Raw genomic sequence first — 16,836 nt, 5'->3', positions numbered from 1 at the left:
CTTGTGAAATATCATAATTTTCTCTCATTTTGTGAGATAGTAGCTCCCCTTTTCAACTGAGGGAAAAAAAACTTGTATTTGAAGAGACTAGACACACATTTCTGATCAGTGAGGTGGGACTTATGGATGCTTTGGTTGATATTTTTAACTGTATGTAAAACTGGTGTGTTTTAACTGATAACTTTATGTTGCAGTTAATCTAAATGTTTCTGGAGAATTTGAACTACTGGACACAAGGTTTTCTGCACCTCTACATCCTCTTTCTCTGTCAGCTTTCATGTGATTAGGATGAGCTCTGTTTGGATCTTAATACTAATTATTTTTGCTGTCCAGTCAGAGACCACCATAGCATCATAGCAGTTGAATTGCCACTGCTGTTCATGTCTCACCTCTATCCTCTCTCTTCCCTGTTTGATAGGTTCAGCTGTTTGCTTTTTTCCAAACCCATGCCACCTCTCTCCTCCCAGTAGTTGACATGAGAGCCACATGCCATCGTCCCCTTTTTCAAATTCAAGGGTCTTCTGCTCTTCCCCCTACAAAGCCATGCTATTTTAAAATTCTAGGTCCTGGCACATTCCTGTGCCTATAATGTCTTCTCTGCTCTCCCCTTCTCCACTGCCCCCTTTTCATGAGTTTCTCGTCCTCAAGCCCCAGTTGTCATATTACTTCTACTTAGAGATTTTTCTCAGTGTTCCCAGAAAATCAGTTGCTACCTCTTCTCCCAGACCATGTCCAGTGTGATCTTGTAGAATCCTGTGGTAGAATCTATCGTCTTACATTCTAGTATCTGCCATAGTGATTTCTATTCAATACATAAGGTAACACTTCTGTATGAATATCACATAAAATAATATAAATAATATACTTTTAAATTGACAAGACATTTTAAAATAGTTTTCTTTTTCTTTTTTTTTTTTTAAAGACAGAATGCAGAATGGGACTTTAATGAGAAATCAGTGTGTAGTCATACAAGAAAGACAAGAGTTAGGGGTCCAGGGGAAACATATTCTTGATGGATTTTTTTTAATGTTCATTTTCTTTCTTAAAAGAAAAATAAATAAGAAAGAGATACATATAAAAAGTAGATTAATCAAAATGTAAGCAAGATATATAGACTGAAAGGCAGTGAGCGAAATATATTTAGGAACTTTATGATACCAGTGACTTGAAATCCCATAGTAAGTAGGTGGCATGATCAGAATTCTGTCATCAGTCTCACATTCTTTCCATTGGTGATACACTTCTGAGTAGAGAAATATTTATAATAGAAAGTTGAATGTTGTAAGGGTTCCAAGGGAGGGCAAGCAACTATAGCCTGCAACTTGGGCACTCCCATTTACAGGGGACAGATGGTATATGAGCCAGGCTTTGAACATAGAGGTGGGATTGACCCTGTGATGAAGTAGGTGGAGAGATAAGAACATTAAAAAGCTTGAAATGGGAAAGTGGCACATACGGGGAGTAGGCAATTTAAATTTGACTGAGTGCAGGGTTCAGAAAGGGCAATAGTAGGAAATAATGTCAGGCTCCATTTTGGAGCAGAGGAACATAGTGAAAGTTGTCTCACTCTGATCCATCTGGCAGCAGTTTAAGGAAAGTTTGGAAGGACTGCTGTAGCAACTCAGAAATGTTAGAAGATATTTTCTGTAGTCCATGAGAGGACAATGAAGGCGGAGAGATTAAACTGAAATCTTTGTAGTCAGAAGAAGATGAAAAATAATGGAAAGAACAAAACAAACTGACCCAGTAATTGATTAGATTTGGAGTAAGGAAGGGAATGAGAATGAATCTAAGGATGACTATAAACAGAGTTAAGCAGGACACGTTTAATAGTAAAATACACTGAATTCGATATACACTAAAGAGAGATAAACAATGTCCAGCATTCCAAAAGGATTCAGACTGGAAATTCTGAGAGGGAACAACAAGAAATACAGCTTTTATGGGAGGAAATATTGAGGGCAGGAGAAGGGGACGACAGAGGATGAGATGGTTGGATGGCATCACCAACTCAATAGACATGAATTTGGGTAAACTCCAGGGGTTGGTGATGGGCAAGGAGGCAGTGATGGGCAGGGAGGCCTGGTGTGCTGCGATCCATGGGGTCACAAAGAGTCAGACACGACTGAGCAACTGAACTGAACTGAACTGAATGCAAGGATTCTGCCTAAAGATGATAGTTGGTGTCATAACTTTGAATTATTTTGACAAGGGAAAGAGAAATAGGATAAGGCTACAAACTTTGGTGAATACCTACATTTAGAAATTGATTGAAGGAGGAAAAGCCAGAGAGATGGAAAAACAAACATGGAGGCAGAGAATTTTATTGTAGAAAGGATGAGGAGAATGAGAACTGTTTTGTCAAAACTGTTCAAATGTGGTATTTTGAGAGATCAATTGCTGTCCACAATGAGTTAAGCTAGATGGCCAGCTCTTAAAGGAATGAGCACATCACTTATTACAAGTTATTAGCATGCTTTCAGGCTAGAGGGACAATTCCAGTGGAAAAGGACAACATGAAGGTTCAAAATAATTGATGGAGCAAAATCTTAAAGCAGATGTTCGGGGGTGGGGCCATGGGTGAAAGTGTATGTGACAGTATTGGAGCAGGGAGCAGAAGAGAAATGTTTTTACTTTGATGTGGGCAAGGAGAGTATATATAACAAAATCATGAGGTAGAAAGAAAAATTACTGATGGAAATCATTTAGAAGTTGTCAGTCTCCAAGAAGCGTGAATCACGATCATTTGTGCAGAGCTGAGTAGACGAAGGATGAGACACCTAGAAAAATGCTGAAATGAAAGAACTGTGGAAGATAATAGGGAATTGATTAGAGCTCAACAGATAACTTGCCAAAGCTTGATGAAGTGGCCTCTCTTAGCTATATTTCTAGGATCTGGAAGTTTATATTTCATTAATTAGATATTTTAGTAAGTGAACTACCTCAGTCATAAATTGAAATGCGTTTGAATTTTATATCTGAAGATGACAGAGATGATCCATAGTGTTGTTATTTAACTTTTGGTAAATGAATTTCTTATTATATTGGTCTTTAAAATTGAACATATTAAATTTAGGCAGCTTCTCATCTTCTGGAAAATAAGTTGGGTAGAGTTAAGATTAAACAATGTTGTACAAGGCGATCAGTGTAACACTGAGATTTTATCTTCTACTGTATTTTCTTCATATAACTTTGACTAAGATGTGCTGTAATAAGGTATAGCCTTAGTATATTAAATAAAGAGCTATTTATAACATAGAATATAAGCATTTTTTCCACATACCATGGAAATGGTTCCAGGCCTCATGTGCTGATGGCATGTTTTTATGAACTATGCAAGTCTATTAGAGTTTTTTTTTTTAATGATAGCACAAGAGGAAGTATTAGAAGATTACTTTCTTTCTTTTTTCCTAATCAAAAGCTTCTATAATCCCCTCTAGCTGAATATCTTCTCTAAAATTATTGAATACTATGTTGTATTTTTAGCAGTGAAAAGAAGGGGAGAAAAGTGATACGAAAATTCAGCAATCTTCCAAATTTTTTCAGGGTTCTTTTTATTTAGTGACATGGTGCTTGTCATTCATTCTGGGGGCAAAAAACAGTGTCTGTTGCTGTATGTTACTTGAGTATAACTACAGTTCCTCTCTGTATGTTTTTCATGAGTGTATTTGTACTTCCCATTGCTTTTCAGAATCTTCAGTCAGTAGCAGTTCCCCAGGATCTGGTCCCAGTTCACCAAACAATGGTCCAACTGGAAATATTACTGAAAATGAGACTTCAGTTTTGCCACCTACTCCTCATGCTGAGGTAAGGCTCTTATTATTTTGGTTGTTTTGAAAGTTAAATCTTTGATTAGCCCCCTAAAATTCAGTGATATTTCTAAACTGAGGTTTAAAGCCACCTGACCTTAGTTACTTTTCTGATAGGTTTATAATGTGTGGAACTGAGTATATGTGATTTTATTTACAAAGTTTGGATGATAATCACAGGTTTGAAAATGCTGAAATTTAATCTTCAAAAAAAAAAAAACCACACACACACACACACACTCTTAGTTGTGCTGAGTATACACTCACTGCCCAGTACCTGTACAACCCTGAAGTCCTTCTTCATGGCTCTTGGTTATTCTGCTCTGAGTAGACACATCAGTAAATGAAAACAACTTCATGCAAACCTTTCAGAAGAACAGTTGCCCAGAAAAGTAGGTTTGATACATTTGACCTGAAGAGTAATGAAAAATAGTTGTAGTATCATAATTGAGGAACAGAGTTCCACTAAGCAATGTGTTGAGGACCTTCTATATGCTATTCATTTTGCCTGGCAGTGAGGATAGACAGATAAATGATGTATGAACTCTGTCCTTGAAAAACAAAAAATTCAAGAAAATGGGTCTGAAATAACACATGATTTGTTGAAGCCAGTGATATAAGAATAGAAAACAGTAAATTTGGGAGTCAACAAGAATTTGTCTGTGTGTATAGACAATAGAATGGGAAAGACTAGAGATCTCTTCAATAACATTGGAGATTCAAAGGGAACATTTCATGCAAAGATGGGCACAATAAAGGACAGAAAGGACAGAAATGGCAAGAATCTAACAGAAGCAGAAGAGATTAAGAAGAGGTGGCAAGAATACACAGAAGAACAAAACAAAAAAGGTCTTAATGACCCAGACAACCACGATAGTGTGGTCACTCACCTAGCACCAGACATCCTGGAGTGGGAAGTCAAGTGGGCCTTAAGAAGCATTACAACAAATAAAGCTAGTGGAGATGATGGAATTCCAGCTGAGCTATTTCAGATCTTTAATAATGAATCTGTTAAAGTGCTGCAATCAATATGCCAGCAAAATTGAAAAACTTGGCAGTGGCCACAGGACTAGAAAAGGTCAGTTTTCATTCCAATCCCAGAGAAGGGCGATGACAAAGAATGTTCAAACTACCATACTATAGTGCTCATTTCAAATGCTAGCAAGGTAATGCTCAAAATCCTTCAAGCTAGACTTCAACAGTATGTGAACTGAGAACTTCCACATGTACAATCTGGCTTTAGAAAAGGCAGAGGAACCAGAGCTCAAATTGTCAACACCCATTGGATCATAGAAAATACAAAGGTATACCAGAAAAACATCTGCTTCATTGACTATGCTAAAGCATTTGATTGTGTAGATCACAATAAACTATGGAAAATTCTTCAAGAGATAGAAATACCAGACCACCTTACCCGCCTCCGAGAAACCTGTATGTAGGACAAGAAGCAACAGTTAGAATTGGACATGGAACAGGCTGATTCCAAATCAGGAAAGGAGAATGTCAAGGCTGTATATTGTCACCTTGCTTATTTAACTTATATGCAGAGTACACCATGCGAAATGCCATGCTGGATGAATCCCAAGCAAGAATCAAGACTGCTGGGAGAAATATCAACAACCTCAGATGTGCAGACGCTACCACTCTGATACCAAAAGCCAAGAGAGAGTAAAGAGCCTCTTGATGAGGTGAAAGAGGAGAGTAAAAAGCTGGCTTAAAACTCAACATTCAGAAAACTAGGATCATGGCATCTGGTCCAATCACTTCATGGCAAATAGAAAGGAGGAAAGTGGAAACAGTAGCAGATTTTATTTTCTGGGCTCCAAAATCACTGTGGACAGTGACCGCAGCCATGAAATTAAAAGATGCTTACTCCTTGAAAGAATAGCTATGAGAAACCTAGACAGTGTATTAAAAAGCAGAGACATCACTTTGCCAACAAAGGTCCATCTAGTCAAAGCTATCGTTTTTCCAGGAGTCATGTACGAATGTGACAGTTGAACCACAAAGAAGACTGAGCACCAAAAAATTGGTGCTTTCAAACTGTGGTGCTGGAAAAGACTTGAGAGTCCCTTGGAGAGCAAGGAGATCAAACCAGTCAATCCCAAAGGAAATTGATCCTGAATATTCATTGAAAGGACTGATGCTGAAGCTGAAACACCAGTACTTTGGCCAGCTGATGCAAAGAGCTGACTCATTGGAAAAGACCTTGATGCTGGGAAAGATTGAAGGCAAAAGGTGAAGAGGGTGGCAGAGGATGAGATAGCATCACCAACTCAACGGACATGAGTTTGAGCAGAGATAGTGGAGGATAGAGGAGCTTGTTCATGGGGTCGCAAAGACTTGGACACATCTTGGCGACTGAACAACCCAATAGACTATGTATATAGTTTCCATGTCAGGCTAAGCAAAGGCAACAGCCACTCCTATGGAATCAGCTGTTTTGAAGTCACCGTCATTGACTGAAATTCTGAGTTTTACTTCTCTGTCATTATAATGCCTCCTTATCATGCATTGCTCGCTACAGGAGAAAGCTGGTATAGTAACTTCTCATATATAACTGTGACATGCATCTTCCATTGTACTGTATAGAGTCATGATACTTTGGAGCTGAAAGAGATTGATTGAATCTCTGATTCTTGAATCATCTGCTTTTCTGATATGTGATTATCAGACTTCCACTGGAGCACTCTTATTCAAAGGGAACTCACTTCACTGTTTCTTCACGCAATCTAGTTGATTTTGGACAGTCAGCTTGACTGATAAAAAGTATCTTCTGTATATTATGCCAAAATATATGTCTATAATTTCATACATACTAACATAAATATATAATAAATTATTTATAAGTCATAAATTATCTGGCTAATTGAAAGCAGATACCCAGAGGTTATCCGTGATAGGGAAAGAGCTGGAATCAGTGAAGTCACTTCTGTGAGGACATTTGTGTATTTGAGTCTTGAGTTTTGGTTTTCAGAAGAGAGAAGGCAAAGCCCTGTACTGACCAAAGAAGATGTTCTAATAGGAGACCATCCAACCCATGACCCATATTTACGCTACATTGGTGGGTCCCTCATCCCCACCCCCAGAGATATCTTGATGTAGACCAGGGCAGGGGCACGCTGTCTCCTTGCGGAGTTATAACCAGAATATATAAGGCTGTAACCCAGATTTTTATAACTTCAAATTGTTAATGTAATTTAAAATGCCCCAGATTTTTAGTTCCCTAGGTATCTGGAAAAAACAAATGTAAATCCTTTCTAGATGAATGCACATTCATTTTGTTTTACTTGTTTTTTAAAGATTCACTTGTTTGTTATTTGTTTTATTTTTGGCTCTGGTGGGTCTTCGTTGCTGCACGCGGGCTTTCTCTAGCTGTGGCGAGTAGAGGCTGCTCTCTGGCTGTGATGTGTGGGCTCCTCCTCGTGGTCGCCTCTCTTGCTGTGAGCATGGGCTCTAGGTGTGCAGACTTAAGTAACTGCAGCACATGGGCTCAGCAGTTGTGTCTCGTGGGCTCCTGAGCAAAGGAACACACAGGCTTAGTTGCTCCGAGGCATGTGAGATCTTCCTGGGCCAGGTATCAAACTGGTGTCTCTTACATTGCAAGGTGGATTCTTAACCACTGGACCACCAGGGAAGCCTCTCACATTCATTTTAGACTTTAAAATTTTCTCTCAGTTTTCCAAGGAAAATGAGCAGAATAGATAGGAAACTTTCTTACTTGTGACCATCTTTCAGGCATGTGAAGAACACAATTCAAGCCACTACATTTTCTCCAGTCCTCCATCTGTTTCTTGTTTCTTACCATCCCATTGTCCCTTTGCTTTTCATTTTTCTTTCTAAACATGACACCAGAGGAAATAAATATTTCACATATATTTGTGACCATTGATGTAAGATTCTTAAGACTATTGGTTATAGGTGTTGTATTTCTGTTAGTGCAATTATAAATTATATCTCAACATCAGTTAGTTTTCTGCAACCCTTTAATGAATTTTCAGAGAAAGTACAAGTTGGTCATAAATATTTCTAAAAAACTTTAGATTTCCATTTCCTCTCAGCTTAAAGAATGTGATTCGGTAGCACAAACACTAAAGGATCTGGATTCTAAAATGTTTATGGATGAATTCTATGTTCTTAGGAAATGAAAACACACTAAACTACATTCATTCAACAGCATTTATGATTTTTCAGAATTCATTATTAAAAGGTACAGAAGACCACTTATAGCTTGATGGTATTTTGTGAAGATTAGAAACAGCAGTTCAATGTTTTGTTCAGGAAAACATATGTAGGTAACAGTATATTTTTCAAAAAATCAAAAGAATGTAAAAAATCAAGGGTGTAATGAACACAAAATTTAGCATGATGGTTACCTCTCAGGAAGGAGAAAGACAGTGGAGGGGACATGGTTTGCTACAAAAAATGAAGATACATATATACCTTCATTAAAAATACAAATATATGCATGCAGTACTTAGTATAACAAAGAAATACATATTCATAAGACTTGAAATAAATGGAAATGATGAGATTTTCTCTTTACTTCAAGATTTTTAAAACCTGTTAAGTAGCTCACATTGTGTGACCCTATAATTAAATTTCAAAAGTATGTACAATGAAGACTGTAAATTAAAGGAATTTGCTTGTATTATTTTAATCTGTTGTATACTTCTAAAACCTTTACTGATACCTAAACACAAATATCTGTTTAGATGCCCAACAGTTAGCTTTTCAGCTAATTGTTGAACATATTCTTTCCTTCTGCCACCACCAGTTAAAAAAAAAAAACGAAAAACAGAAGGAAATGTGATTTAATGGAGTTTGAAAGAGTGGAGGTATTTCTTCAGGTCAGTGACAGGACATTCACCTCCAAAGCTGGGAAGACTAGTTCAAAAGCAAGCAGTGACTTACTTCATAATGAATTAATTGTGTGCCTGAACTATGATCCAAAAGGCCAGGTGGGCAGACCTTTATGCACTGATGGGTAGCCTCTCCATGGCCCAGAACAAAAAATCCAGCCCTGATGACTAACATGTGCTTTTCTGCTGCATTGCATTTACAGAGGTCTGTAGCATAATTCATACTGGGGAGGTGAGGAGACAGCAGAATTCAGACTGAAACTGTCAGCAAATTAATATCCTAGCTTTGTATCACCAAATCCTTCCACCTAAACTAAAGTGGAAAAAAATGTTTTTCAACCAGTTTTTGATTAATGATCATTTTGAATTGTGTGATATTTATAGACACCCTCTAAGATTAATAATAACATATAACTTCATATCAAAAGAAATATTTGGGGGTATGAAAAATTTACATCATTACACTTTCAAAAATTGTATTAGTTGCATACTTTACCATTTATAAAATAGGCTTATTCTACCATCTTTGCTTAAGTAACAAAGTTTTGCAAAGCAGGTGAGTTTTCATTTTTAAAATAGTATAACAGTGTACGTTTGAATCAACTCTCTATTCTGTGACCTGAAATTAGAAAAACATGTCACACAATTCTTTCAGATCCCATGTAGATGAATGGGATTCTACTTCCTTTTTGCTGTTTAGGAAATAGGAAAATAAAACTGTATTTCAGACTGTTCTTGAGGCTTAGGTGAAAAGAAAATTTTCCCTCTTATAATTCATCTGTTCTGTGTAATTTAGATAAAGGTTAAGACAGAAGCAAGAGGAGAATTTACTTTTAAGTCCAGGCTGAAGAAACAGCACCGTGAATTCAGATATTCCAGTCTTGCATTCAGAGGGCTACCAAGTAACGTGGCTGCAAAACCAACTACTTGGTTGCCATTGGTTAAGTCGCTAAACTTGTCCTGAATCTTAGATTATTCATCTAATAAATATAGTATTAATAATACCTACCCCAGCAGCTTTGTTGTAGAGAATCAGTATTTGGAAGGCAGGTGGTAAATTGTGGAACAAGTTCATTTTTTTGTTGTTATTAATACTGACTCCTGGTAGGGAAAACTCATTAGAACGTTTGTCTGCAAGCCAGCAAATCTCATATGAGAATGAACTTCCATATGCTCTGGCCACTTCTGTTCTATTTCTCTAGTTTCTTACACATGCCCTGTCCTAAAGCCGGCATCGCTGGAGCTACTTGGTTTCCCCATTTGTAAACTTGGTTGGGGTGCTGAAACCTCAGGAGTTTTTATTTCCAACTCCAGTCAGAGACGTCTTTACCTATCTAGTTACTTTATTGTTAATACTGTAGGCCTGTGGGTTCAAATGTGTTTCCATGAATATCAGCACCATTATTTTAGGCTCGGTAGATTTATTTGATAGCTATTTTAACAGTAGCCAAGCAGCTGGTTTATTTCTAGTTGAACATTAGTGGCTGGCTCTGCTCTGCGATTTTTAAAATAATTTTTTCCAGCAGATACAAACGATTTTAAAAATGGATTCTAATAACAAGGTTAAGTACTCTAAAATCATTTGAACTGTCACTTGTTTTGCCTCAATCTCACATGACTCATCTGCCGATTGTTTCATAATAGTTGTTGTGACATTTGCTGTAAATGTTATGCTCCCTTCTGAGTGGGTGTAGAGCTTCGGTTTTAGATGACTGCAAATAAGACACTCCTCATCCAATCCCCCAAGGGAAAAGAGGTTGCTATGACAAAAGACTCATTTACGAGGAATAACATGAGTCAATATTGTAAACCAAGACTTTTAACAAAACATCAGTGACTTTTAAATACAGAGGAAGCCCCTGTCAAATAATTTTTTTGTCTCCAAACCATTTTATAGTAATACATTCTTGAAAACCAAGTGAAAGTGAGTGTTAGTTGCTTAGTTACCTCCAATTCTTTGACACCCTATGGACTGTAACCCACCAGGCTCCTCTCTCCATGGGATTCTTTGGGCAAGAATACTGGAGTGGGTTGCTATTCCCTTGAGTGTCCAGTAAAAATGAAAACTTAGAGATTTTTACTGCCTAAAAAAATTTATTTATCACATGGTGATTTTAATTTTCTATCAGCTGTCTGAAACGAGAAGAGGAAATAAATACCATCCTGAAAAATACCATGAAAGCCATAGGCAAACATTAAATGATTAAGAACTTGAAAAATTTTTCATCGTTTACTTGTTTGTTTTTTAATGTGGTTCTTCTTTTTATTTAGATAGACTAGATTTAGGGATTTGGAACCTTTTATTAAAGACAAAACAGTTTGAGGCTTACAAGCGTGTCTGCCCAGATGCCACTCTAAGAGAACAGACATTACCTGGTAGATCTAGTCAGCTGCTCACATCTTAGGAGCTGCCCTGAGTCAAAAGCCATGGAGCAGTGGCGCTTGAGTGTAGGATACTTCGACCACACTGTTGTACACCAGTCCAGACTGCTGCTCACCAAAGCCTTATATTTATATTCCTTTTCTAATGCTTATGCTAATTGTATATAATTTTGAACATGCAGCAACTTAAAATTTTTGCATCCACTTTTTCTATGAGCTTCTTAAAAAGTAGGTGATGACATAATTAGTGTTCTGTCAAGGGTCATCTGTTGACTTCTTTGTCTTAAGAGTAAGAAAGGTAGTCCCTTCCCTCCCTCTTTCCCACCCTTCCTTTCTACTTCCTCCCTCCCTCCCTCCCTCCCTCCTTACCTCCTATCCCTACTTCCATTTTCCTTGCCCCTATAGGAAGTCATTTTCTCCTGTTTTCTTGTTTGTTTGTATGGCTTATTACATGAAACATGTATCTTTTGTTTTGAGCTCATGAATTTTAATGGGTATAAATGGTTTGGTGCCATCAGTCTCTTTTCATTTCTTATTTTTATGACTAAGCATGTCTTGTTATACCCAGTCATATAATGGATACATATACCTAATAATTTGCTTTTAATCACTGTAGTAATCCATGGCGAGCACCCCTCCATTTTACCTACCTATTCTCCAAATGGATGCCCCAGTGACCTCCAGTTCTCACACCACCAAAAAATGCTCCTGTGTGTATGTATACGCATCACCTTGTAACTAAATGATAATTTCTTGAAGAGCAGAAGAACCTCTGGGTCATAGTGTACAGTGCTGAAATGTTCTCCAGAATAGCTATGCCTGTCCACAGTCTCACCAGGAATGTGTGATGGTTTTTGCTTTCTTAGATCCCTTGAACATTTAACATTGTCTATTTTTCTAATTTTTGCCAGTGTCCATTTCATAAGAGAAGTTGAATCTTTTGATTGAAACTAATGTCTTCTTGATTTCAATGGCTAAATAAATAGATCTAGTGAGATACATGTGATTTTTCAGTATATGGGTATTTTATATTAATAAAATATTAATTTTATTTCAGTATTATCCATAAGATATTGTTCCAGTTGCCATGATGGTGAGAAAAGTAATTAAAACTTGAAGGTCATTATTAAAATATGGATAGGCCTCCCCTGCCCCAACACTCGATTCAGTCATACACCTCTTTCCAATATCATGCTCTTTCTGGTGAAATGCTGGTTGTCCATCAGAGCCTAGTTTAAAATTGACAACCTGCTCTGTGCCATTGGTGGAGAAGGCAATGGCACCCCACTCCAGTACTTTTCCCAGGGACGGGGGAGCCTGGTGGGCTGCCGTCTGTGGGGTCGCACAGAGTCGGACATGACTGAAGCGACTTAGCAGCAGCAGCAGCACAGGCCATTAGAGCCAGTTCTCCACTTTCCTTTGCACTTGTGTGGTCTAGGGCTTCTTTGTACCCTTCCCACCCTGTACCACCCTGTTGTTGTATTGTGTGTGTTGCTCAGTCGTGTCCGACTCTTTGCGACCCCATGGACTGTAGCCCGCTGGGCCCCTCTGTCCATAGGATTCTCCAGGCAAGAATACTGGAGTGGGTTGCCATTTTCTTCTCCAATACCACCCTGTTAATCTAACTTAATTGTAATTCATTTTTTTGTGCATGTTAGGTGATAGCCATTGTACATTAAATATTTCCATTTTATCTGACCACAGCAATAGTTTCTGACTCTGAAAATTTTTTAGATTAAAACCATCTTCCCTGTGTTCTAAGATGTGAAGTGTTGGTATATTAGCATAGCCCTGTTTGAAGGGCTGGATCAGTTTCAAAACTACTTCCTGGAAAAGCCCTGGCCTTGCCCGGAAATACTTGTAAGTTCACCACAGTGCTAAGGTGGGGTAACCTTCCAGCCTTGCAAGAATGCTGGTCAGGATCCTTCAATGACTCAGTGAAATGGCCCCTCTCACCATCTATTTCTCTGACTTTCAAGTGTGTCTGTGCTCTTTTAGCATTGTACAGTACAGCTCCAGTTTCCTGTTAAGAAATATTAACCTGAAACAGATAGCCTGCTTCTATCAAAAAGTCAAATCAAGGAAAGTTATTAAAGAAGATAATTTGAGAAAAACATTATTTCAGTTCTGTTGAGTCATTTGTGATTTTATCCATTGGAAGTTTATGTACATGCTGTGCTTGTTTCTTGTCAGTAAATTGAAGGAAACAAATTATGTCCAAGTCTCTAAAGTTCCATGATGTGATATATACCAGTTAATCTCTGTGGGAAGAGTCAACTCTACCTAGAGAACTTAGGGACTTCGGACCTTACTTATTCCTCAGGAATTGTCTCCATGACTTGGAAATCCTTATGTCTATCAAGTCACCAGGGCTTCTGCTTTCTTCTCACATGAGGCTCACTGGCTCCCAGTTGGACACTTTTATTCTTTACCATAAGCCCCAAGACTAACTGTGCCTCCTCTTTTTCTCTCAAGTTTCCTCCTTCTCCATACATTTTTGTGGTTCCCTTGTCCTGCAGTAATGGCTCCAGAGCAGTGCATAGCTTCTGGAGCAGTACCTGACAACAAATCATCCAGCCTTGATCGCTTTAAAAGTTTTATTGCTGATCCCACTGGGAACCAGAATTAGGGCAATCCCTCAGTTCATTCATCCATAATGAGAATATAAGGTGTGCTGGAGAGTGCATGTGAGGACTATGGTTGATGCCCTAGAACTCCCTGGCATAGGCCTTGAAACATGGTAGGTGCTGTCCTAGGAAACAGCGTGAAACCACAGGGGTCTGAAATCTCACAGTATGAACTTTCTCTAGTCCCTTCACTTTAGTCAAAAGCTCCTGTGAGCAGCCAATATGCTACTGCAGTTATTACACGTGAGAAGAAACTTTTTTCTCACTTCAGTATAGATTTGCTTCCTATGATGACGTGGGAAGATGTCACACAAATTCTGTCTGGGAAATAAAGATAACCTGTTTTGTGAGGTTGTGGTAACTTTTGGTCATTCCCATAGTGCATGTCAAGTCTCTTGCTGTGGGACACAGATAGAACGTTAAATGAGTATTGTACATGATTTAAAGTAATTGTTTTCCCACATTTATTTATCTTCCATGAATACAGATAAGCAGATGAAATACCCTTTTATTATAAATGACTGCTTGCTGCCAATAAGCTGGTTAAAGTGTTTTTGCTTCCTCATATACTTTTTAATTTGCATTCAGGTATATATTCTATACCTTAAATTCATAGTAAAAGCATATAGTATAAGCAAAATCAGTCTTATGAATCTTGGCTTTTTAAATTAGAGCAAATATACAACCATTGTTGGTATCTCCTTAAATAAAATTGGCAATATCATACATTGTAATGATAAAATCTTTTCCAACAATCTTCATGGGTTTTCAACAACTTTAATTTTGTAAAGGCTTGCATATAAACTCAATGTAATGTTAAAAGTTTCATTGCATTTCTTGCTTTTCATGAGCAAATATCTGACTTGTTCTTTTAAGAAAAAACAAACTCTGAGTTAGTTTGGAATTCCAAGTTGCAATGAGAAGAGTCCACCTTTAGCCTTCTGCTCTTATTATGTTAAGACTACGACTCATCTCCAAACAAACGTATGATTGAGGTGATGTTTTGGAATAACATCCTGTGTTTTGGTGGTGCATCACTCTTCAGTGACATTCTGAGGTTGCATTGTATTAGCACATGATATTTTCCCCAGTTAATTGATATCCCAGGTTTGTCCAGGGGAAAATCTACAGCTCCCCCAAACATACTTGACAAGTTATTATATTTACTTTAGTCAAAGCCCGTGTGTGCAATATCCCTCTTGGAGGTGGTCTCTTATTGGAGTCCCATATGCTTTTTGTTTGGGAAGAAAGCAGTCACTGTGTCATACTGTTACATGGAGTATTCTTTTTCAAGGATGTTGTTCCCTTGGGGACCATATCAGGCCAGAGTTCCTTAGTCGAATAAGACCTTTGTAACTCTTATTGTATAAGAGTTCTGGGAGGGAAGCAAGAGTTAAACAGAAAATGTAATTCAAGCAACCATATTAGGCCACATGTGGGAAAACATGACTCTTGGTATTGGATTTAAAAAAAAAAGGTTATTTGTTGTAAAAAGGACCATGATGCCAAAATGTTCAAGGTATTCCAGTGTAAATGAAGACTAGTGAGGCCCAGGGAACTCATAACATTTTCACATTTACTTTAGTTTCTGAATATGAATGACTTAAAAAACAGCACACAGAGTTGTCTATGCACAAATTTTAAACAATGATATGATTAGTTAGTATAGAAGTCCTATAAGGCAATATTTAATCTAAGATTTTCTTCTGTGTGTTTTCCCATCAGTAAAATGATATTAAATCCATATGAGAATAATGATTATAATGGCATTACATACATATTCATCACTCAGTAACACAAAAATCTATTTATACTCATAAAGATTACTCAATTTAATTGTTGTGTATTACCAATTGATGACAAACACACTGATTATATTCCATAAAAGTAGAAATTTAAAAATTAATTTTTTCAAAATGAAATAGAAAGTCTTCTTCAGATATTACAATTATATCTGCTAAAGAAAATTTTAATTTAATTATTGCATTTAACTTTTTTGGATACAGAAGTCATAAAATACTCGTGAATTCTTCATTAAAATACTTTAATATTTTGACAGATTATAATATAAAACCTATTTTCTGAAATGTGAACATTACAATAAACTTTATGATATAATATTGTGGGACTCCCCTTTCACTTTTTTTTTTTTTAATAGAAAATGGTTTCACAGCAACGCATTCTAATTCACGAAGATTCCATGAACCTACTCAGTCTTTATACATCTCCGTCTTTGCCCAACATCACCCTGGGTCTTCCAGCAGTGTCAACCCAGCTCAATGTAAGTCATTTCCCTGCATTGGCCTAAACCAGCCCGAGGACTGTTTTCCTAGGGGACCTCTCATTCTTTACTTGTATATTTAGACTTCAGGGAAACTCGGTAGTCTACTTCTCCTTCGCTATTTACCGAGTTGTTGAAAGATACTCAGTTTGACCTCACATTAAAGATTCATATTGACTCCCCTAATAATATATAAAAATAATAACTAATATTTGTATAATGCTTTGTAGTTTTTAAAAAAGAAAGCAGTCTTCAGGTATATTGTTTTGCTAGCTCCACACAACCATCCCATGAAACAGATTACAGACCACGTTTTAACAGAAGCAGCAGCCGAGACTTGGAATGCATAAAAGTCCAGGATCACAAGCCCAGCAAGTAGCAGACCTGGACCTCAGCTCAGGCCAGCGCTGTGAGGGCAGTGTCTGAAGCACAGCAGCATGTTTAAAGGGTTTATTTTGTGAATGACTTTATTTTAAGAATTTAGGTCCCTGACTCTGTGGTACTGAAGAATATAAATCTGGGAAACCTCTGTGAGAACAATATTAAACTCCTCCTTGGAAATTCAGAGTGAATCAATTACTTTAAAAGTCTCAACAACTGAAGTAGGATTTTTTGGAGGTAATTGTCCAGCTAGCAGAAGACAGCAATAATTATATTTCACACATATTCTCTAAAATAATATAATGTTAGTCATAGTAAAAGATTTTTAAACTTGAATAATTTATCTGTGAGAGGTTATTAAATTAGGCAGAGGTCATATGATACATTCAGTTTAAAGAGAAATCTGTTCCAACCCTTGGCACCAATTTTACCAATTTTTAAATGGCTTCAAGAGTCTGGCAAGTCTTCCACTGAGTCCATCTTATCAAATTAAT

The 16,836-nt window shown here is 37.3% G+C and overlaps 1 protein-coding gene across 23 annotated transcripts in view; it reads left to right on the top strand.

Moving 5' to 3' along the window:
- Nucleotides 1-16,836, top strand: part of HDAC9 (histone deacetylase 9) — a 667,984-nt gene that overhangs the window by 624,281 nt on the left and 26,867 nt on the right. For 17 of the 23 annotated variants that reach the window (XM_086397464.1, XM_086397480.1, XM_086397466.1 and 14 more), the window contains 2 exons: nt 3,692-3,807; nt 15,839-15,961. In XM_086397464.1, the coding sequence (XP_086253590.1) occupies nt 3,692-3,807; nt 15,839-15,961 (239 nt within the window). The remainder of the gene's footprint in view (nt 1-3,691; nt 3,808-15,838; nt 15,962-16,836) is intronic. The other 6 variants (XM_086397478.1, XM_086397476.1, XM_086397473.1 and 3 more) reach the window with 1 other exon arrangement.

This window comes from Bos grunniens, chromosome 4, assembly GCF_055505025.1.
Source record: "Bos grunniens cultivar Pamir isolate PY7600 chromosome 4, Bosgru_T2T1.0, whole genome shotgun sequence".
NCBI classification, from domain to species: domain Eukaryota; kingdom Metazoa; phylum Chordata; class Mammalia; order Artiodactyla; family Bovidae; genus Bos; species Bos grunniens.
The sequence above is the reverse complement of the archived record's forward strand: the minus strand, read 5'-3'. Positions and strand labels throughout refer to the sequence as shown.